This window comes from Nyctereutes procyonoides, unplaced genomic scaffold (assembly GCF_905146905.1).
Source record: "Nyctereutes procyonoides isolate TBG_1078 unplaced genomic scaffold, NYPRO_anot_genome, whole genome shotgun sequence".
In the NCBI taxonomy this organism is placed as follows: domain Eukaryota; kingdom Metazoa; phylum Chordata; class Mammalia; order Carnivora; family Canidae; genus Nyctereutes; species Nyctereutes procyonoides.
In genome coordinates this window covers 41969127-41992563 of record NW_026575146.1, presented here as the reverse complement: position 1 = coordinate 41992563, position 23437 = coordinate 41969127, and the positions used below count along the sequence as shown (strand labels likewise).

Here is a 23437-nt window from a genome sequence, read left to right as displayed (position 1 = left end):
TTTTAATGGATCAGTTGTTTAATTAGGTTCTTTGTAAGAAATTTAGAACACCAATTTGTGAGGGTAAACTCCATTTGTGAGAGAAAACACAGAGCAGAGGTAGCCCTGAGGCTGAGGAAAAGCTTTGATTTTTTGCAGAATTTGCGAATCCACAGCTTTCTGATCAACCTTGTGCTGCTCTGTAATCTTGTATTCCTCCTTCTCTGTGTCAAAGATCTCCCCTTCCTGGTGTCTGCGTTTACGCAGCTTCTTCTTGAAATAAGCGTTAGTGAGATGTTTGGAGATTTTCACACTGTTGATAACAAATTTGGTGGAAGTGGCAATGACAAATTTCTGGTGTGTTCGATCTACACAGAGGAACTCGGTTGAGGGCCAGAGGTCCAGTCACAAGTAGCAAGCCACTGCTCAGTGCTTCAGGAAAACTACCTTCTTGCCTCTGTGGCATCCAGTGAGGGAGATCAAAATGGTCTCAGGAGTGATGCTAGCTCGCAACTTTCTCACATGCTGACTGAAAGTTTTTTTGCCATGGCTCAACAGCTTTCAAGGCACATCTTCAGTAGGATAATACCTAGGCATTTTGGGAAGTTTAACCACTCAGGTACCACCATTCTTGTCACCACCAACTGGTTTTGTAACAGTAGCAAGAACCTTCTCCTTTTTCTTTTCAACCCTGGATATAGCTGTCAAATACTTCCTCTTGTACATGGCTTTTCTTAATACATAGCCGATCGGGAATATCTGCCAATTCCTCCGACTAGGACAGGGTTTCGGCTGCAGTGGGGCTTCCCCTTCTTTGGTGTTTTAGCCTTGAGGTTACCCTTCTTTGCCTTGCCACCAGCATCAGCCTTCTTGGCTTCAGGTTTCTTCTCCTTAGTATCCGGCTTCTTGGCTTTTTCGCCCACCATCTTGCAAGATGGAAAAGAGTATTTTACAGTTTCTTTGAGGGGAAAAATTGAGTTTAAAACATCTTTGTGACTACCAAATGGAAACCATTCTCAGTTTTAAGAAGTTTTCTACCAGAATTTATCAATAACTCACAAATGTATTTGTTACTAAAAAGTGAGGAACAAATAGGCAAAAACTGGTGGTTAAAAACCCAGTAAACACATACTCTTTAATTCATAACTCAAATAGTCATGAAGCACTTCTTATGCCTATAAAATACTCAGCCAAGTCTTTATTTTCTTAGGAGTATAGATTTCACATGAAACTTTTCCAGAGAATACTATTATTTCCACTGTTGCTAACAAATATAACTAAAACTCAGAATTTGTTTAAAAATGTTTTAGGATATATGTATGAAATAAGAAACCACATTTGTGCTAAAACATTATCCCATTTTGACAGCCAACTCTATGGAAGAGTTACTTATAATTCCATCATAAACATATATGTTTTAGTTTTCAAAGTGCTTTCACATATTTATTTGATAAAGTAACAGATTATTTCCTTATAGAAAAATTAGCAATTTCCCTCCCAATTAAATGATTACTTTGAGTTGCATTTGAAAGATAAGATTTTTCTTTAAAATGCGAGGGAGTGGGGGCACCTGGGTGGCTGAGTTGATTAAACATCCAACTCTTGATCTGAACCCAGGTCTTAATCTCAGGGTCATGAGTTCAAGCCCTGCCACGCCCAGTGCGGAACCTACTTTAAAAAGGTAGGAGAGGAGCACATGGACCACCCAGTCAGTTAAGCATCTGACTCTTGATCTTGGCTCAGGTTATGATCTCAGGGTGGTGAGATTGATCTTGGCTCAGGTCATGATCTCAGGGTGGTGAGATTGAGCCTACCCAGCTCTGGGCTGGGTGCAGAGCCTGCTTAAGATTCTCTCTCCCCCTCCCTTCCCCAAATTAAAAAAAAAAAAAGTCCTATAAAATGCAGTAGAGTGATTCATAAATTGTTTTTTTTGTTTAAGGAACAGGCTGGTGTTTCAGAAAAACATCATTATTTAATGTACTCCCATTAAAATTATAACCTGGGACATTCTGGTCATGTTGTGGTCATGTTTTACAGCTGGTGACATCTGATGCTAGCTGGGAAAATGTCCAGTGAAACAGAGAGGCTTAGTTCCATTCCAAGCTTCAACTGGAACAATTCAGATGCTGCCCAACCCCCAGGTGATGGGCATTTCAAAAGGAAATTGGCCTCTCGGTATACAAATATGTCGCCCTGTTCCTGTTTCTCCCATCTAGGAAAAAAATCATGCTAGAAAAGTAAAAACAAAACTTTGACCATTTTAATACTTATGAATTGTTAAATAAATAAGCCAAATTTCAGATTAATTCCTCATTCCTTTTTATGGTAGACAGTTAAATGCCACCGCAGGCCACAAACAAAAATGAATAACATCAATTCAGCCTCTCAGGCAGGCCAATAGCTGCTGGTTTGATCATGAATAGGAGTCTTTTATCCAGAGGTTTTTCAGTAAAAAAAATTCAGGGATATTTTAGCAGAGAGAAAAATTAAGCAAAATGGTTATGTATTGCATAAATCCTGGCAATTTTGCCTACAGTGTTTGTTTTGGCATATTATTCATGGCTCTTCGATGGTAAAATCACTTGTTATCTTTTCTTTGGTTTATGTCTTGGTTGTTGGAATTTATCCAAAACTGTTTCTTCTAATTCTCTATTGAATCATCCCACAATTTCCATTCAAATTCTATCTAGGGTGGCTTCTTTTCATATAATCTTGAATTTTAGCAATCATAGGTAAAGGACCCAGTATAACAACTAGGATGTATATTTTCTTTCTTTTTTTTTTTTTTTTTTTATTTATGACAGTCACAGAGAGAGAAGGAGAGAGAGGCAGAGACACAGGCAGATGGAGAAGCAGGCTCCATGCACCGGGAGCCCGACGTGGGATTAGACCCCGGGTCTCCAGGATCGCGCCCTGGGCCAAAGGCAGGCGCCAAACCGCTGCGCCACCCAGGGATCCCAGGATGTATATTTTCAAATGGCAAATTCAATAGTAATGGGGAGCATTCTTCAGGGTTTATAGATAGCCACAGATTGAACTTAAATTTTAATGTTGTTGCCAGGAAATAAAATATATTCTCACAATATTTTTGAAAATTCTTTGCTGGTCTGTAGAATGCTTTAAAATAAACCTTTTTATCTTTTGTTCTTATCAGAACTACTTGAATCCTGGAATCCTGGAACACTTGAATCCTGGAACTACTTGAATCCGTGGGGAACGAGGGGTAAGTAAGTCATAATTGTCATATAATTTGTTTTTGGTAATTGGAGAGGAGAAGGTGGAGACCAAGGAGTGGTTCTCTTAAAAAACCTGTTAGATCAAATAAATTCTAGCAGTATTTAGCACTTTGGACTTGAAAAATTATAACTCCCTTTGTATATACTGTAATAAACTTGAAAACACATTAAAATACATTATTTTAAAATATATTTTTGTGCTACTTTAATTATACAAGTATTAACTAAAAAATGGAGTTTTAAATTTCCAACAATCATTAAGTGTGAATTTCTTTTTAATGTTTAAATTGTTTTCTACTCTTCTGTGTGAATGATCTAGTTCCTTGGCCATATAAGGATCTTGCTCATTTTAATTGTCTATGAGATTGTTGTATTTTTTTTCTTTTAAAGTACTGTAGAGATAACTCAGCAGAAGTGTGTGTAATAATTTACCAGTAGAACCTAATAGTCTAAGTCAATACATTTAGGTTTAATCATATTGCACTGCTAGTATCTCACATACTATCTATCCTCTTGATTCACTGTGGAAATTCCTAGGGGAAAACAATATTAAAAGGGACAAAGAACTATGGAAAATATCCAAACTTAATAACATCAAGTTTTTCTGAGCTTTTTAATAATTTCTCTTGTTCTAATTACCTCCATGTTGGGGTATTACTGGAGTCTATAAAAATCAAACACCATTCTAGTAGTTGGTACCATGTATGTATATACACTCATTCCAGAAGCAAGGAATGGAAGCAGTCATTCCTGGTGCGGGCGATAAAGGGATGCATTATTAGTGTGGGATTTAAAACATCAAAACTTATGAAAAGTCAGTTTGCTTTTTACTGTCAGCATTAAGGTAAACAACGAGTGACAAAATATTCCTCCCTATTGGGCAAATGTCCTACCACACTTTGAAACATGACTCCCATACGAGCTAAAAAAACATTACAAATCCAATGCATTTGAGATGGTTATTATGGAAGGATTTCATTCCCACCTTCTTTTTCAATTTTTGAAAATAGAAATCTAGAGGGCGCCTGGGTGGCTCAGTCGATTTGGCATCTACCAGGGTCCTGAAATCCAGTCCTGCACTGGGCTCTCTGCTCCTCAGGAAGCCTGCTTCTCCCTCTCCCTCTACTGTTAAAATATATTTTTATATTCTCCCTTCCTTGTGCCCTCTTGCTCTCTCTGTCAGATAAATAAAATATTTAAATATAGAAGAATGTGTTAGTACTAATGAAGGCAACCCGAGGCCAGTTATAAATTGAAATGTAAAATATACATAATTAGTATTTTTTAATATTCCAGTGAAGTTGAAAGAATAGTGGACAAGTGGACACTGAACTTTCAGATACTGGAAGATACTGCCATGTTTTAGATAGTAACAGATATGTGCCTAAGGAAATAACTGAAAGCAAAACATGTCATTCTGGCATTTGGTGAAACTTATGCAGACAACAGAATCAAACTCCTACTAAGGATCTGACTCCCTCGCAATTCACTCTAAGATTTAGTATAAAACCTTTATTAACTTCTTTCATACAAGACACCAATTCTTAAATGAGCACTTATGTTATTGACCTGAAAAAAAACATTATCAGAAGAAAACGAACATTAAAGCACAAAAATCACCTTCACTGATATTCTTGCCACCCAAAGTTTCTGTACTTACCTAATTCTCCAGTTCTGTTAGCTTTAACACTCTGGAGTTAGAGAAGGCACTAGCACTTTACAGAGGCAAGTATATTCCCTTCCAAATGCTCCATTTTAAGTGGGGGAAAACCCCATAATGAACAACAACAAAAAAAGAAAACCACAATCATATTTTATAAAAAAGGGGCAGCCCTGGTGGCTCAGCGGTTTAGCGCTGCCTTAAGCCCAGGACCTGATCCTGGAGACCCGGGATCGAGTCCCACATCGGGCTCCCTGCATGGAGCCTGCTTCTCCCTCTGCCTGTGTCTCTGCCTCTCTCTCTCTCATGAATAAATAAAAAATAAATAAAATCTTTAAAAGAAAATGTGTAAAAAAGGCAAACACAATGACAAAATGATTAGACTAAGGAAAGCATGTGAAACAAAGTAAAATTTATTACTAGTATATGTAAAAAAAAAAAAACTTACTTGCCTTGGGGGAGGTCCCTTAATTTTTCTTTCCTTTGTGAGAGCACTAAACTGGAATGACAAGAGGTTCACTTCCAGAATGTATTTATTATTCAGGACATTATTTATATGTGTGTGTGTGTACATGGAATCTCCTGTAGCATCTAAAGGATGTATGTTTAACCCAAAGGAAGAAAAAAATTGTACCTTTCTTATTTAGAAGTCAGTTCACATTTGCATTATCAAATCAATCACTGTTGATTTGACATAAATTTTCTTGTTTTGTGAGTTGGCTTTTAGAAAATGTATTTCCACAGGTAAAACAAGTATGTGTCAATTTCTTAGGCAAGCAAGATTCTAGGGTTAGAATATATTCTTATGTGAATAGTTTATAAATTACTTAATCTTATAAGGAATTTACAGTTAGGACCTTCATTAATAAATATATCATTGTTGTGCTCTGTGAAGGCCTTAGTGGCCTTTGCCACTCAATATAGTATACACGCACACACACATTACATATGATATATATCATAATGATATGTATATATATCCACATATACATATGATACATATCATCATGATATATATATCTCATACAAACTAAAGGCAAAAAGAAGCTAGTTTAAAACCAGAATCTGACTTGTAATAGTCTCTCCCAAAAATATATTTTCCGAATTAGTTTGTAAATTTCTAGTCTAAAGCAGTTTCTCAGTGGGCCAATGCTGTACATTGTGGTTCAGTTCCCAGGTAAGCCCATGGCACAGTCTATTTAACCTATAATTTATATGAATTTCAGTACCATGCTTAAGAGATACAGAGGCTGTTCACCTATTTAGAAGTCTGTTTTGGTTTGGTTTTCTTCTCCTCTAGGAAGTGGTTTTTAGCAATGGAAACAAGGAACCCTACTCCCTCAGGCCTAGAAACCAGAAAAGAAAGCCCTAAGTATTTGAGCACAGAATGACAGTTGGGGTCTTAAGTAAGATGGGTAGGGTCAGTAACAACAAAGAAAGAGGATACAAGAAAAATATTAGTAGCCACAGCACTGAAAAAAAACTGGACTTGGCAAGGAAGCAGGTGACTCGAATTGTGTATGTGCTGCCAAATCGAGCACAAGGGTGATTCAAATTGAATAGATATTCACATGTCAGGGTGATTTTACCACCGCCCCACCCTTACAGTAAGTAGTTTAAGAAACAACTCTATTTTACAAGTGAAAATTTGGAAAAGTAACTAGAATAACAACACAAGTAACAAAATACCTCTGGTCATTATAATGGGATGTTTTCTGTAATTAAAAAGTATGATGAAAAAGTACAAACTATTTATTGGGCAAATCAGTGTTTTAGTTCTTAATCCCAAACTGAAGTTTATACTATACAATATGATTTAGACTAAAAAATCTCGAAGAAAAATTTCATTTACATATTTACAGCTCCAATGCAGTCTGGCCTGCCTGTGGTGCTAACCTGAGTAAGCAGGCTGTAGAGAAAAATCTCCAATTAGGCCCATCAGATTATTAGCTAAAGAGCCTCTGGCGAAGGCTTCAAGCTTTACAGGCATACTCCATGTGAAAGAGAAAAGAAATGCTAGAATGCTTTACAGCTACTCTATCATTATTTCCCTGTGGCATGGAACTGCATTCTTTTCCCCAAATCTAGTAGCCTAGTGAGAGAGAGATATTGAATAGACAGGGTAGGAGTGAGATGAAAACTTACATTCCATAATATTAGCAAACCAACAATAATGATATTCTAAAAACAATCCCAGAAAAAGAGCAGAGTACCATGTTTAAAAAGTCACGACTGATCACTCAAGCTCTGTGGACTCTGAGGACCATAAATTAACTTCAAGCCATAAACTTCGTCAGTTGTCTTAAACCCACAGACTGCTTTTTTGGCACAGATTTTCAGCTGTGCCAAAAGATATGCATGCAGCAGGTGACTCCCCCTCTCATACAAGCAATATTTAACTGAGTCTCTTCAAAATAACAAATATATTTGAGAATGACAATAATATAAGCTTATGAGATAGAATTAATGTATTCTAACATACTTTTATACTACATAGCAATACACATTTGATGGATAGTTTACTATTCTACTCTTTGTTTTGTTCTCTATATATGCCTGGATTTTAAAGGTGGAAATATTTAAATGTTCCATTACTTAATAGTGTTAGAAAACAGGTTCATTTAGTTATTGTAGAAAAATCTGCAAATAATTAAAACTCCCCAAATATACCAAAGAAGATATACACATCTCTAGTATACAAAAGGATTCCTTCCTCCCTTCCTTCCTTTATTCTGAAGGAAGAGCTAGTGAGCATATGCCTTAATTTCTAACAGGTCAGACAAAAGAATCTTATGCCTCTACTAAAAGTTCTATTATTAAAGGCCTAAGTTTTTAAGTCACTCGGTTTCCTAGCTACTTCAATGGAATCAGCAGTCATAGATCCAACCCCAACTCCAAGACTAGAACGCCGTAATGATAGTTCCAAGGCAGAAATCTGACGTAACTCTTTACGACACAACTTTACAGACGTGACACCATGAAGCTGTCCCACATTTCCCACTGGCTGAATGTGGGGTGATGATTCACTGTGAGATTTTGTAAAATGATTTTCATCTATTTCTATTTTATCCTCACTGTTCAATAAATGCCCACTAGTGGGTGCTAAAGAACCACAGATAGGAGGTAATTCTGGGTCATCTTCCCAGAGCTTCTGAGGATTGGACTGTATTCTTAAACTGTTTGCTGAACAGTCTAATTCTCTTTCTCTTCCACTTAATTTCATAGTTTCAGTTCTGGATGCCCACTTTAATTCTTCTGGAACCATGCCTGCTTCTTCAGCATTCAGGACTCCATCCCCAGCATCATGATCTAAAAATAATAAAAAGCAAGAAAATAAATTAGAGATTTTCTCAAAAGCATATATTTTAAGCGTGATATCCCAATATAGTTATAATTATTATCACTCAATGTAAATGATGTTTTTCAGATTTTTTGTTGTTGTTGTTAAGTGACTTCTTTTAGACAATAGAAGTTTCACTTAAAGGCATTTTGCCTGTAAAAAACTGAGAACTAATTCAAGCACGAAGTTAAGAAAATAGTCATCTAGTGATTTGTTTTTCCCTGGAAACACAGGAGTCCTTTGGGCTTCTCTGGTGTCCTTCTACACCTGCCTTCCACTGGACTTGCCACTGGTGAATCAAAGTCCACACTGTGGCTAAGTGAAGCCAGAACTGCAGAATACTGGCTCCATGTCCAGGGAATCTTTGGGGACATGGCATCATGTATGTGAAAATCTAGTCTTGGTCAGAACTCCCAGCATGATGGTGGTTAAGGTTCTGCTCTCTGAAGGTGCTCTGGGGATCCACCATCAAAATGGAGAGGACAGTGCACTCCCTCGGTGGGATACCCTGCTGGAATGAGTGACAGTAGTGAGTGAAGAGCTCAAGGCTTAAGGTCCTCAAATCATAGAATTATCTAATATCAAAGACAAAAATTTACTTAAGACAAGTCCATATAGGCCCAAGACCTAATATGATGAAAAATGCCAACTTCAACATACACTGACATGTGATTAATACACTTCCAGTCCTATGAATACCAAGTACCCTGGTAGTCCCTAGCCAAATCTGGCCCACAAACATGTTTTATTTAACTTCTGAATAACATGTGACCCCCAATTTTTTAATTGGAAAGTTTCATATAAAAATACAGATTTCCATCTTTTCTAGACAAAACAAGAACTGACAACTAGCAACAGCAGCTGGAGCAGAGCTGCCCCTGCCCATTTAGACAACTGCTACATTATCTACTGCTCGCTTTGGCTCCCTGGCTCCTGAAGACTTGTGACCCTTGGTTGAAAGCATAACTGATTTTCTAATTTTTAAAATACTCTCACAAACCAACCACTTGAGCTAACAAATGACATAGATCCTCGCATGGAACTAGCAGATATTCACAAAGTTGACTATTGACAGTGGTTCCCTAACTGCCACACATTAGTCACCAGGAAGCTTTTAAAAACTGAGGCTTCAGGGGATCCCTGGGTGGCTCAGCGGTTTAGCGCCTGCCTTTGGCCCAGGGCGCAATCCTGGAGTCCCGGGATCGAGTCCCGGGATCGAGTCCCACGTTGGGTTCCCGGCATGGAGCCTGCTTTTCCCTCCTCCTGTGTCTCTGCCTCTCTCTCATAAATAAATAAATAAATAAATAAATAAATAAACAAACAAACAAACAAACAAACAAATAAATCTTAAAAAAAAAAAAAAAACTGAGGCTCGGGCAGCCTGGGTGGCTCAGCGGTTTAGCGCTGCTTTCAGCCCAGGGCGTGATCCTGGAGACCCAGGACTGAGTCCCACATCAGGCTCCCTGCATGGAGCCTCCTTCTCACTCTGCCTCTCTCTCTCTCTCTCTCTTTCTCATGAATGAATAAATAAATATAACCTTTAAAATTTTTTTAAATAAATAAATAAAACCTGAGGTTCAGGTCCCAGTATCTGGGGAAGGGAACCACCAAGCATCTTAGTGAAAGAGCAGAGATGGGCTCACTGGAGAAGCTAACGCTCTACCCGACTTGGATATTTCACAGTGGAAAGTTTCCCTCTTCTAGAATTTTACCATTAAAGAACAAACCAGAGAAAGAGTAGTTCACCTGAGGTCACAGAGCAAGGAAAAGAAGTTGGGATTCCAATCCTCACTCTTCTGACTCAAGCATCCTCACACAGAATTTTATAGTGATTTAAATTGATACAAGGATAGAGTTTTAAATACTAAAATAAGTACACAGACTGCATGTCCATATAAACTGATTTTATCCTCACATCCTAATGTATTTGTTAGAAAACAGATACACTGTATCAGAGGCATGACTAAGAGGTTACCAAGATATTTTTGTCCAAAGATGAATCTTTCTGCATTTGAAAATGCTAAAAATACTCAAGATAAATAGAAGTGTGGTATGCAAACAATGAAAAGACTATTATCAAAAACCAATGAACTGAATACCAAGAGAGTTAAGTATTAAGATCACTAATCTTAATGTGAGTAATTCTTTTTAGGAACTCAGAATTTGATATAATTGCTATATTTGTAATTCAAACAAACCTTGTTAAATGTCATTATATTAGAGTAGCATTTTGAGATAGTATATATATATAGAACAAGCTGGATCTCCAATATGATTCCATGTAATTTTTTTAAAGCATGGGGACAAGACTGAAAAGAATTATGCTAAATGTTAACAGTGGTGGGTAGAATTATGGGTGACTTTTTCCAGTTCTTTTTCTATATTTTCAAAATTTTCTACAATGACTATTACTTTTTATAGATGCTTCTAGGTGGAACAGCAAGGTAGCTGAAATATCCTCAACATTAGTATCAAGACTAGATTGCCTGGGGTGCCTGGCTGGCTTAGTCAGTAGAGCATGTAACTTGATCTCGGGGTCATGAGTTCAAGGCCCACGTTGGGAGTAGACTTTACTTAAAAACAAACAAAACGGGATCCCTGGGTGGCGCAGCGGTTTAGCGCCTGCCTTTGGCCCAGGGCGCGATCCTGGAGACCCAGGATCAAATCCCACGTCGGGCTCCCGGTGCATGGAACCTGCTTCTCCATCTGCCTGTGTCTCTGCCTCTCTCTCTCTCTCTCTCTGTCTCTCTGTGACTATCGTAAATTAAAAAAAAAAAAAAAAAGACTAGATTCCCAAATAAGTTGGTGAGACATGTCATCACTTTACGTAACTCCAAGATTACTTAACTTTTTCAAAGTTTTTTGCATTTGTCTCATTAAAGAGCAGGATGAGGATTAAACCTCTCTAACACCTTACCACAATGGCATTTTAAGAGATTGATTCATAATATAAACATGGGCCATCTAAACACTAGATATCTAATTTCGGATGTCTCAAGTTTGAAAGTGGATTTTTTTAAAGCTAAAATGTTCAGTTTGTTACCTAATGTTCTGTTGCTGATTGTCCTGTTTGCTACTTAATGCCTGTGTACATTTTAATTTTTTGTTAAGTCATGTTTCAAGGAAAAGGTTCAAGCTATACACTGCAGGCAATATTCCAAGTAAGTGTTTTAATTACATTACTACCTCTGAATTACTACACTGAAAATCAGAAAGCTTAGTGTCTCTGGCAGCATATGTATGTTTGTATCACATCTCTGGCCTAAAACAATTGTTATCCTAGAGTATTAAACCAGAAATCATAAGATGAAGGACCTTAGACCATGTTCTAATTACCGTTGTGTTTATAAGTTACTTGACCTAAGTTTCAATTCTCTTTTCTAAAAATGACATTAGCAGACACTGACCTACCTTGGGTTAAATAGAACTACTTGTGAGGGGCGCCTGGGTGGCTCAGTGGTTAAGTGTCTAACTTTGGCTCAGGACATGATCTGAGTCCCAGGATTGACCCGCATTGGGATCCTCGCATTGAGCCTGCTTCTCCTCCCTCTGCCTATGTCTCTGCCTCTCTTTCTCTATGTCTCTCATGAATAAATAAATAAAATCTTAAAGAAAAAGAACTACTTGTAAAAATGTCTATTTTATAAATATCCTAAGTATAAGGCAGCATTAGAACTACTTTTCTAAGATATTACTGTTTTAAACTTTAAAGCTATGTTAATCCTGCTTACATTCTATACTCAGCATGTATCTTTTCATTATGCATACATAAAGTTTTTACTGGTTTCTTTACAGTCTTGTTGTACCCATCTTAAATGGTCTTCTTTATAGGTACAAAATAGGTCTATGTTCCTAACAGGTTGTAAAGTCAGCTTTGCATAAGCCATACCTAACTTGGTAAAAGAATAGTTTCTCTAAAGAAAGAGTAATTCTTTAATAAAATGTAAAATGTATTATGTTAGAAGTATTGATTCTTCTCTAATAGGCAGACTTAAAGAGGGTATATTTTAATCATGGCACTTTCTAGTTTAGTTTTGTCGTGTTTTAGGCTGAGGCAGACAGTTGTCAGGCAGACAATTATTTTTATTTATAGAGACAAATACAAGTTCAATATCTAACTCTAAGTAACCAAATCAAAACATTTGTCCTGTTTCTTACATTCCATATAGGTGTGAGATCATTTGGTATTTATCCTTCTCTGACTTACTTCACTTAGCATTATCCCCTCTAGATCCATCCATGTCCTTGCAAAAGGCAAGGTTTCATTCTTTTTATAGCTGAATTCCATTTTAATTCCATTAAAAGTATATACGACATCTTCTTTATACATTCATATATCAGATACTTGGGTTGATTCCATAATTTGGCTATTGTAAACAATGCTGCAATAAACACAGGGGTGCTTATATCTTTTCAAATTAGTGTTTTCATATTCTTTGGGTTTGGATTCCCACCAATAGCATACAAGGGTTCCTTTCTCCACATCCATGCCAACATGTGTTGTTTCTTGTGTTGCTGGTTTTAGCCATTCTGACAGGTGTGAGGTGATACCATACTGTGATTTGCATTTCCCTGATGATTAGAACGAGAAGACTATTTTTGTTTATAGAGACAAATATAAGTTTAATATCTAATTTTAAATAAACCAGTCAATTGGGAAAGGCTAAACTATAAGTGAGGCACAACTTCACCAAATACTAGATATACATATCCTATTAGCATGACAGGTTAACACTAAAGGTCTTACGTTCAGATGGTACTAATTGCCGTCGAACTGCTTCCCCTATCAATTCCTTAAGTTTCTTCTTAAGATCTCTGCTGGTCTTCTTATAAAAATAAAGATCTTTTTCCAGTTGCTGGATTTTATCTTCATATGCTCTTAATTTTTCTATAAGTCCTTCCCCATCTTGCTCTATGAAACAGAGATTTACATTTAAAATCAGTTTAAAGGACCAAAAATTATGTTCTAACCCAGTCTCCAGACTATATTTAAAGGGTCAGATGTATGTTACATGTACCTACATGGATTTGTTTTCAGCTACAGTTTGGATTCTTCTGCCCTGAGTCACCTTCTCCACCCTTCCCACTGCCAACTACCGCATCTTCATGATTGATTCATAAACAATTTTTGAGGGCAGCCCAAGTGGCTCAGCAGTTTAGCACCACCTTCAGCCCAGGGCCTGATCCTGGAGACCCAGGATCGAGTCCCACATTGGGCTCCCTGCATGGAGCCTGCTTCTCCCTCTGCCTGTGTCTCTGCCTCTCTCTCTCCCTGTGTCTCTCATGAATAAATAAATAAAATATTTTAAAAATATAAATAAATAAACTTTTTGAGGAGCATTAATTAGATTTATCCTTAGAACAGCAGAAATAATGTGTTTTCTATAAAAAATTCACTTTTGGAACTCTGTCCATCGGGTGCGTTGACATCTTTATTTAAGGGAGCTCCTGGGTGGCTCAGTCAGTTAAGCATCTGCCTTTGGCTCAGGTCATGATCCCGGAGTCCTGGGATCAAGCCCCACTTTGGGTTCCCTGTTCATCACCTGATGAAGAGGGAGCCTGCTTCTCCTTCTCTCTTTGTCAAATAAATAAATAAAATCTTTTTTTAAAAAAATAAAAATAAAAAGTTCCTACTGGGAACTGTGGATATATGGAAAGTCATAGGCTCAGGCTTATAGACCCAAGAAATCTATAGCCAAAAGACCCTAAAAACCAAAAACCTGTCAAAAGAGGGAGATTACAAAAGAAAACACCATATAAAAAGAGGGGAAATAGCATAAGTTGTAGTTTATGCTACAATATAACTTAAAGCTTCTAACTAATATTTATGAATGTCTGAAACTATCCCTACTGGGTAGGTGTTAGAACCAATAAAACCTCGTTAATTGACCTTCTAAAAATACTACTCTCAGATACTCTTTCTTATTGGTAAATTTGTAAAATGATCCTACTTGTTTTAATGGTCTTTTGCTGTAACTGGCTTTTTTGAAAAATTTTATCTAAGTATATTGGAGAGTTTAAATTAACCCATTAAAATTTTTTTTAAAAAATTAAAAAAATAAATTAACCCATTATCTCATATTTAAAAATACTTTAAAGGGAGCCTGGATGTCTCAATCAGTTGAGCGTCGGGCTCTTGATCTTGGCTCAGGTCATGATCTCAGGGTCATGGGATTGAGCCCTGCAGCAGGCTCTGCGCTCAGTGGGGAGTCTTCTTGAGATTCTTTCTCTCTCCCTCTCTGTGCCTCTCCACCACACACTCACTCACTCTCTAACAAATATTTTTAAAATAAATAAAATAAATAAAAAATACTTAAATAACACCATAAATCAGAATCCCCATAAAGAATATCATATATGTCAACTGAATTTTATATAACATATTCAAGTAAAATTAGAAAATTCATAAATTATCATTTTTAGCTGCAATTTTGTTATGAAAAACTTATCCCAGCAATAAAAATGATTTTCAAAATGTTCTCATTTGGCTGTAGCATGAGCTTTTGTGGTACAATGTCAATTACTCAAAAAATACATGAAAAATTATATTAAAATATTACTTTATAGAGATGTAAGACAGAACTAAAAATAAGGAAAGGAGAGCATGTTTGAATGAAGTGATGTATAGGATCCTGTCAGGAAATCCTGTCATCAGGCAACTGGTTGCTAAACTGGTTATAGAATTAACTTAGAGGTAAATTGCCTCAACACTCAAATTTATATATTTTCCAATTTTCTGCTTACTCAGGTTGTTTCTCCAGCTATAGATTCACAAGAATCAAGACTAAGCAGCTAAGCAGCCTGAACCAAAGCATCACCAGTACTGGTGGGCAGTGATTCTGTTGCCATAGCAACTCTCTGTGTACTGGCCAAATGCCCAGGTAACATGAAGACCAACTGCTGTGATAGCTCTTTCCACACTGAACTACTGTATACTGATACAGTATGTGTCCATAGATGGTAGACTAATTTTGACCTAAGACATAACCTTAATGCATAAAATTGACAATCGACTGAAAATTATAACAAGAACTAGAACTAGAAATCTGACAGAGCATATCACTTTAGTTATGTGAAGGGAAAGTAACTTAAATATCAAAGTACTATGTCCTTGGGAGGTAGAAACTTTTCAACCATACGCCATGAAGCCAGAATTCCCACTTTTGTACATAAAAAACGGGCCGATGACAAACAGGGGGATGTGTGGCACTGGGGACAGGCAGAGGGATGGCATTTCAAGAACGAAAAGCCCTCCATCAAAGTCAACCAACCCCACATGTGGTAACCCAAACATGTAAAGCACAAAAACAAATGAAAGTAGTAACTATTTATTCATGTTAGACTTTTCTGCAATCAAATTCTGTCCTGTCCTCCTGTCCCAGCCCCTCCGACACATCACCTTCCACAGCTGACCAGAAGGGGCAGGTACCTTGAAAATGATGTAACAGCAGCTGCATTTTCTGCTCGTGTTCCTTTTGCTGAAGGGTCAGTCTCCGGTCACATTGCAATTTCAGAGATTCCAGGGCAGATTCCAATTCACAAACCATATTATCCCGTTCCAGAACCTTCATTTTACTTTCTTCATTCTGTAACTGTAGCTTCCGTTCGGTTTCTCGCAAATTGACCACCTAGCAAAGACATTTTTTTTTTTTACCTTTTAAGTGTGTCTTAGATAGCCTAATGTAATCATCCACTTCTCTTAGACTGCATGAAGAATCTCCTTAGTCACCATGATGTAAATAAGCAAACGCTTTGTGACGTACCTGACAAAATAACCTAACAGCCTTTTTAGTTTATTAGGATTCTGAATCGGTAACAACTTCATTTTAAATATAATGTTGTTCTATCACCCCTCCATCATCTCTCAGACATGGTTGCTGCAATTTACATTTATAATCCTATATATAATTCTATTTCTCTAGTCTAAGAAGAGAATGGGAATCTAAAGACTCTGGTAACATCTAGATAACTCCCAGTTTTAACTCCAACATGGATGTTGTAAATAAGTAACAGAATTTTAAAAACTATAAACACAGAATTCAGTCTCAGATTATGCATTTAGTCCAGTGGGTTCTTCTCTGCACTGCTACGAAGTGAATATACTTCAATGTATGTGTCACAGAATTTGCTAATGTAGTGACCTTCTCTCTAGAAAAATACTCGTTTCTATGAAGGGTACCCAGGGTCAGAAAATCCACTGACCATGGCCTGGATGCTTTGAGTTAAGAACCCTTTCTCTAAAAATACCAGAAAAGGATTCGCTATGTCAAAGCTTCAGACAGCACTGCACCATTTTTCTGCCCTCCACACATGCAGTGATAGGATGCATTCTTATCAATAATAATAGCTCACTACCACTACTACTACTATTACTGTCAGTAGCTACTGACAGTCATTATCCTAGAAGAGGGCTGTGTATAATATTTCCATTAATTTTTTCATCTTTATGTCACTTGTCTAACAGAACTAGAACTTTATTTTAAAAGTCCAGTGTTTTATTTTCACTAACTGTCTGATATTCCCTTAAACTGAAGATACCTTTCAGAGAAAAAGTTACTATTTGCTTAACACTTCACAATATATACCTTAAGAGAAGACATTATTATTCAGGTTAATGCTAAAATCTATTATTATCGTTGTCATTGATGTACCACTTCATCTTCATTTCTTTTTTTTCTTTTTTTTTTCTCATCTTCATTTCAATTCATAGGTATGATGATAAAGTACAGGTACCCCTACCCTATAGCAATGAAAGAAAGGGAGCTGAAACTTGGAGGGCCCTTAATTTTTCATGAATGCTGAGTAACAACAAGCAAATCTAGAAAATATCCAAGAAACAGTGACTGAGGAATAGAACTTGAACTTTTAGTTTTTAAAACTATTGGAGAAAGCCTTTCTTTCAAAGGCCCTTCCAACTTTAAGAACCTCCCAAAGTCAGGCCTACATACTTGGGATAAGCACACAGCTTCCAGATGACTACATTCAGTACTGTATGGAGAAATCATGCTTAAATCTGTAGTTGCACTATCAAATTTTTAGGCCTTTCAATTTCTTAAATGTGAGATATATAAGCATCTTGACTCCTCTCCTCCCATATAAGAAAATCCTTCTCTCCAAGAAACAAACCTTATTGAAATATCTGAAAAGAATAGCTCTAATCTCAACAGGACGCAGGCAAATTAGTTTTTCTAAGACATTTGCTTCACTATGAGAGAGGTTTTGGAACGAAGCTCTGAGTGAGTTCTGGCGACTCTGGATGCTTTCATTCTTGTATTCAATTGCAGCTTCCAAAGCTTCAATCGCCTCTTCAAGTTGGAAAAGAACATGTTCCTCCTAGATATAACAGAAATCACTCATTTTAAATGAAATAATGTAACTTGGACTTTGTCATACACTAAGATCTCACTATGTTTTCTTGTATCTAACGGGCATAGTTACCATTTGTCTACTAAATTTTAAGAAAAATCTTTACTGAGTGCTTGCAATGCTACACAGTGCAATATGTGTACACACACATATATAACACATACAATCACAGAATCCTCGCAGTAAACCTTGTGTATGAAATGTCTCAAGGTCATGGAGCAAATGTCGATAACCAAGGAATATACTTGAACAAAGCCTCACTCCTCCAGGACCAGCACTATTGCCATGTATCTCCCTCCACAGCTCTTAGTGCATATTATGTGTCACAGAGATCTGGAGACTCTTTGCTATTCCTTCAAGGATCTATCAAAGTGATATACTGCCAGGAGGGAAAGAAGAAACAGATTTAGAATAATTATTAGGAACTAGTTATCAGGGACGCCTGGGTGGCTCAGCGGTTGAACATCTACCTTTGGCTCAGGGTGTGATCCTGGAGTCCTGGGATCGAGTCCCGCATTAGGCTCCCTGCATGGAGTCTGCTTCTCTCTCTTCCTATGTCTCTGCCTCTCTCTCTCTGTCCCTCATAAATAAATAAATATAAAATAAAATCTTAAAAAAAAAAAGGAATTAGTCATCAGAAGAGTCTCTAGGGAGAAAAGAGTATGACATAAAAAAAAAAAAAAAAAAAAGCGGGATCCCTGGGTGGCGCAGCGGTTTGGCGCCTGCCTTTGGCCCAGGGCGCGATCCTGGAGACCCGGGATCGAATCCCACATCGGGCTCACGGTGCATGGAGCCTGCTTCTTCCTCTGCCTGTGTCTCTGCCTCTCTCTCAATCTGCGACATCATAAATAAATAAATAAAATTAAAAAAAAAAAAAAAAGCAGGGAGAGGGCACCTGGGTAGTTCAGTTGGTTAGGTGTCTGCCTTCAGCTCAGGTCATGATCCCAGGGTCCTGGATCAAGTCCCACACCAGACTCCCTGCTTAGCAGAGAGTCTGCTTCTCCCTCTTCCTCTGGCCCTCCACCCCACTTGTGCTCTCTCTCTCTCTCTCAAATAAATAAATACAATCTTGAAAAAAAAGTGAGGATTTAAGGACATGAAACATTTCATCAACTTCCTGTAAGATGTCACTACAGAGCAAAGGCATTAAAAATGGCAACAGTATAGCATTTTTTTCATAAGCTAGGAAGATCTCCTTTGTAGGGGGTAAAAAACCCTGATGAATCCCTGTCAGAAAACCTAGAAGTTCTCTGAACTAACCAAACAATGTCTTATTGGGGGCAGAGGGTGTTCAAATTTCTGGTAAGAAATTATTTCAGACTTGGTTAGATATTTCTGTATATCCGTATGTATGGTGGAGGTTACCAAAAACTTAGGTTCCTTGAAGGCAGACCATCTTGTCCATACCCATGTCCTTATTGCCTAGCACAGTACATATCACAGTTTCTACTAAGTATCTGCTGAATGAGTTAATGAGGGAAAAGGAGAAAAAAATACTTTCACATGTCTGATTATATGACCCAAATATTTCTCTCCACTCCTTCCCCCAGTACTTCATAGGAAAATAATGTTAATACTTCTGATCTACCTAAAGAATAGAGTGACTTGCTGAACTCCTTTTCTGGAATTCAGGGAAAAAGTATGTGATAACCTATTCCAGTGGGAGGTTGAGTAAAGCCATTGGTTTTAAATGGTTTAAAAATGGTTTTAAATGGTTTTAAAAGCCATTTTATAAAAATCTCCAGAAAGAACCATTTTGAAAAAAAATATTCAACAGCCATTTTGTTCCTCTGGGCAATTTCTAACCATCAAGAATGTGATGATTTGATAATCACTCTGTTGAGAAGAAAATAAGATGCACCTTTTTAAGAAAAACAAACCTAAGTCCTGAAAGCTGCATCAATGAATGGATAAGAAGAACCAGAAAATAAAATGATTTATCCAAAGAACATACCTGACTTTCTGAATAATGCATACTATGATATTTTACCAAAAATGTGTAAAGTGTTTGCCTTTATATATGTCTGAGAACAATTTGGAACAAATTGAGTTTCTATAGTTTTGGACCTAAGTTAGGGAAGTCCTGACATATGTCAAAGGCAGTATTACTCCAGAATCTGAGGATGGCCCACTCCAGTGAAGCTACAGCATGTAAATATTCATGCTTCTCTCTAGCCAGCAATAGGTGTGGCAAGATGAATGTCAATGAAAAACTGACCCAGGATGAAAAATCTGCCATAATGCAAACAATATATTATCAAGAGTTGACTATGCTCTATCAGAGAGCACTGCTTTTTACAAATGCACCAGAGATCTTGTTAAAATGCAGATTTCTAATTCAGCAGGCCTGCGTGAGGAGGCTCTGCATTTCTAACAGGCTCCCAGGTGAGGCTGCTGTTGATCCAGAGACAACACTGAGAGCAGCAAGGACTAAAAGCAGTGGTCTCCAAACAGTTTAGATCGTACATCCCTATTAATAAAACAAAAAAACAAGAACAAATAAAGAGAAAACTTTTAGGTATTCATTGCATATTTGTGTATTTCTCCATATACTATATGCACATTCTAACAATAAAACATGAAATTCAAAGTGTAAAAGATGAAAGAAACATAGATATAATAGTTCTTATGTTTTCTTCCTATATCCCACTTATTGAACTGCTCTACATTAGAAAAATGGGGTTGGAACTATTTTTTTAAATTTGTTTCTAGAGTTTACCCAAAACAGAAAGTATTTGTCTATATTAAATTGTTGGGTAATCTTGTACTCATATAGTAATCTAAAATCTATCACTTCCTGTTAAGGAGTACAATTATAAAAATGATTCTGATTTATTGTGGAAAGAGAAAATAATCCTAAGCTGGTTTAAAGAGATCAAAATAGCAAACTATTCCACCTAGATTTTATTGTTATCTTGTGTCACAACAGAATCTCATGTTCCCAATCATCCACGATTGGCAGATCTATCTGGTAATAGTAATCCTGACATTAAGACAGCGGTGAGAGTAGAGCCCACTCTGAGTGACACTGAGAAGAACCAACTTTGTGGAAGAAGTCTGCAGAGGCTCACATGGCTAATGGAACCACACCAACTGCAGGAGGCTCACAATTCCCTCGAACCAATCCATACTGGCTGCTAAACAGGTATTATGCATGGTGCTGTATTTTTCACCACAAACCCTACAGAGTGAATTTTGGTTACAGAATTCCACATGAAAGAGAAATGTATTTCTGGATGAGGATAATGGGGCCTCTACCCTTCTGCAAACATAATTTGTTCATGCCCTTCTCTGTACCTTATTTAATGGTGTTCTACCTACAGACGCCTTCTTTCTTCTACCAGTATTATGGTTTTCATAATTGCGCCCAAGATTCCAATCCACCAAAGCTGCCTTGATGATTCTTCCCCCCAAATGACCATTGCATTGTTTTGTATAAATAATGTAACAAGTATGGTTTTATTACATTATTATAACTTGCTTTTTTTATGTTCTTTAGAGTTTAGAGTTTTCTTATATCTCTTATCCCCAGAGAGAATATGAATTTTTCAAAAGAAGCATAATGCTTTTTATTTATTTATTTATTTATTTATTTATTTATTTATTTGTTTGTTTGTTTGTTTGTTTCTTCCATGGGATCTAGTAACAGTCCTGGGCAGGCAAGAATTCCTCAAAAACTCATATTTTGTGGTATCTTGGGCTCTCATACCTTCAAATCTACAAGGCCAGTTTCCAATTCAACACCCTCAGGAGAACAGCCTGATTCTGTGATCCTCTGCACAGCTATGCAGACCCTACAACGGGGCAGTGAGGCTTATTATGCCACCCCCAATCAAGTTAGTTTTCAATTCCCTTCAACCGTGCAGGACACAACAGTCTAATTTTATGAGATTCTTGCTCCTGTTCCTCTTAACCAGACTCCTTAACTTCTTCTCCAATCTAAAACTATCCAAGATTCAGCAAGGTGCATGATTCCCAGCTACTCACTTTCTCCTAGCAATTTTCTCTTGCTTTGGTCATGACAGGACATCGACAATAAACATTTCCAGAGAAAATTCATGCTCAAAAATTCAGACTTGTCTGATAAAATAAGGGATGAGCACCATTGCCAACTGATGTAGAATTTTGAAAAAAGACAAAGTCTGAGACAATTTGGCAGCCAATAAATGTACTATCTTTTACATAGTTTAAAAAAGTAAAGGTGAGAGGAGCCATATGCTCCTCTAAATGAAAACTCATTACTCAGAGGTATTTTTATTGGGATTTGAATTCCACGCATCTGCTTGGCTGGAACATGCTCTCGAAGGTTGGGCGTCTCTGAAAGAATTAACCTTGAAGGCCCTGGCCATCCATAGTCTGTAACAGAGGACCTAGTATCAGTCAAGAAAGAAGTAGAGAGAGAAGGTAGGTGCTCTCTTTGGTAGAACCGAGGAAAAAGAGTCCTTCGAATCATTATGTGTTCTGTGAAGTCACACAAGAAACCCCGGCTGAGAGGGGGTTAGGAATTAGGGTTAGGATTAAGGGTTAGGGTTAGGGCCCTACTCGAGGTTAGGGTTAATTTCCCAGGCCCTGGCAATGTTCATAGACTCCTGTGTGAGGATACCACAGTTTCTAGGTAAGCATGGACTGTGGCACTTAATAGGAGCCAGGTAAACTCATTATATCTGACACAGTCTCAAGGAAACAAAGTTTACCAGAGTTCTCATTTTTATGTTGTAGTTAACAAGGACAGAAGAAATCATCCCAGTGACCCATCATAGAGTACTTCCAGTTCTAAAGAATACTGACTTACTTCAGGTGTTAACACACTACCATTTTTAAGTTTCTCATCCACACTATTTCTTCGTCTCTGTAGCTGATCCTTTTCTTTCTGGAGGGCTTGGACTTGTTCCGCAATTTTTATTTTCTCCTCAGCTGTGCTGTGTTGAAGCTCGACATTCTTTTCACACAACTCTTGATCCAGCAAGTTCAGGCGAGTTGATATTTTCAAACTATCTGTGTTTAAGATCTAGAAAGACACAATCAACCAAACACCCAAAAAACAGTTACTCAAAAGCCAGACTGCATATAAATTTTAAAAATAGGGAAAATTACTAACTGAATATATTTATTTTTAGCTTCCACATTATTGTTTTCCCTTGTGGGGGTGATTTTGGTTCATTTTTTTAAATCTTAAGTTGAATGCCTTAAAAAAAAAAAAAAAAGGAGATTCAAGGAGTGCCTGGGTAGTGCAGTCAGTTAAGCAACTGACTCTTGATTTCAACCCAAGTCATGATCTCAGGGTTGTGAGATCAAGACCAGCATGAGGCTCATGGAACTTGCTTAAGGTTCTTTCTCTCCCTCTCCCCTACCCCATGCTCTCTCTTTCAAAAAAGAAAAAAAAAAGGAGGGGGTAGATTCAAATGTTGAATTTACTGCCAAGTATTGCTTGCCCACACCAGACTACAGAATATTGGTTTTGAGAGCTAGTATTTTTCCTTTTTTTCATTATTTCCTAAATTAAACTTTTCTTCCTTGGTCTGTTACATAGTTATATGGCCTGTAACTAATAATATAATTTCCCTAAAGGTTGAGATTTGGTTTGTTGCTGTTTAAATATACAATTTGTTTCTACTCTTATTTCACTCTGGTCAGAAAACACACCAGTTAAAGTAATGGAGATACTTGATATGGTCTAACCTAAGAGAATTCTTAAAATAAGTTTTGCATCTAAGTATGTATGTGTATATACTACAGGTTTATAATTTTTTTAAAGTAATCCCCTTTAACCTGAGTCTCACTCCCCAGAAACAATCTTCAACCTTTCTAGATGTTTCTCCTGGTGTTAATGTTTCTAAATAACATTACCAATTTCAC

General features: G+C 37.2%; 1 protein-coding gene and 1 pseudogene across 4 annotated transcripts in view; both read right to left on the bottom strand.

The window, feature by feature from the left end:
• On the bottom strand, positions 1 to 905 carry LOC129501038 (60S ribosomal protein L6-like; annotated as a pseudogene).
• Positions 906 to 5299: 4394 nt separating this feature from the next.
• Positions 5300 to 23437, bottom strand: part of KIF27 (kinesin family member 27) — an 84976-nt gene continuing 66838 nt past the window's right edge. For all 4 annotated transcript variants that reach the window (XM_055312011.1, XM_055312013.1, XM_055312012.1 and 1 more), the window contains 5 exons: positions 22374 to 22589; positions 17342 to 17548; positions 15645 to 15843; positions 12963 to 13127; positions 5300 to 8184 (listed from right to left, as the gene is read on the bottom strand). In XM_055312011.1, coding sequence (XP_055167986.1) covers positions 7700 to 8184; positions 12963 to 13127; positions 15645 to 15843; positions 17342 to 17548; positions 22374 to 22589 — 1272 coding nt within the window. In that variant the 3' untranslated portion in view covers positions 5300 to 7699. The remainder of the gene's footprint in view (positions 8185 to 12962; positions 13128 to 15644; positions 15844 to 17341; positions 17549 to 22373; positions 22590 to 23437) is intronic.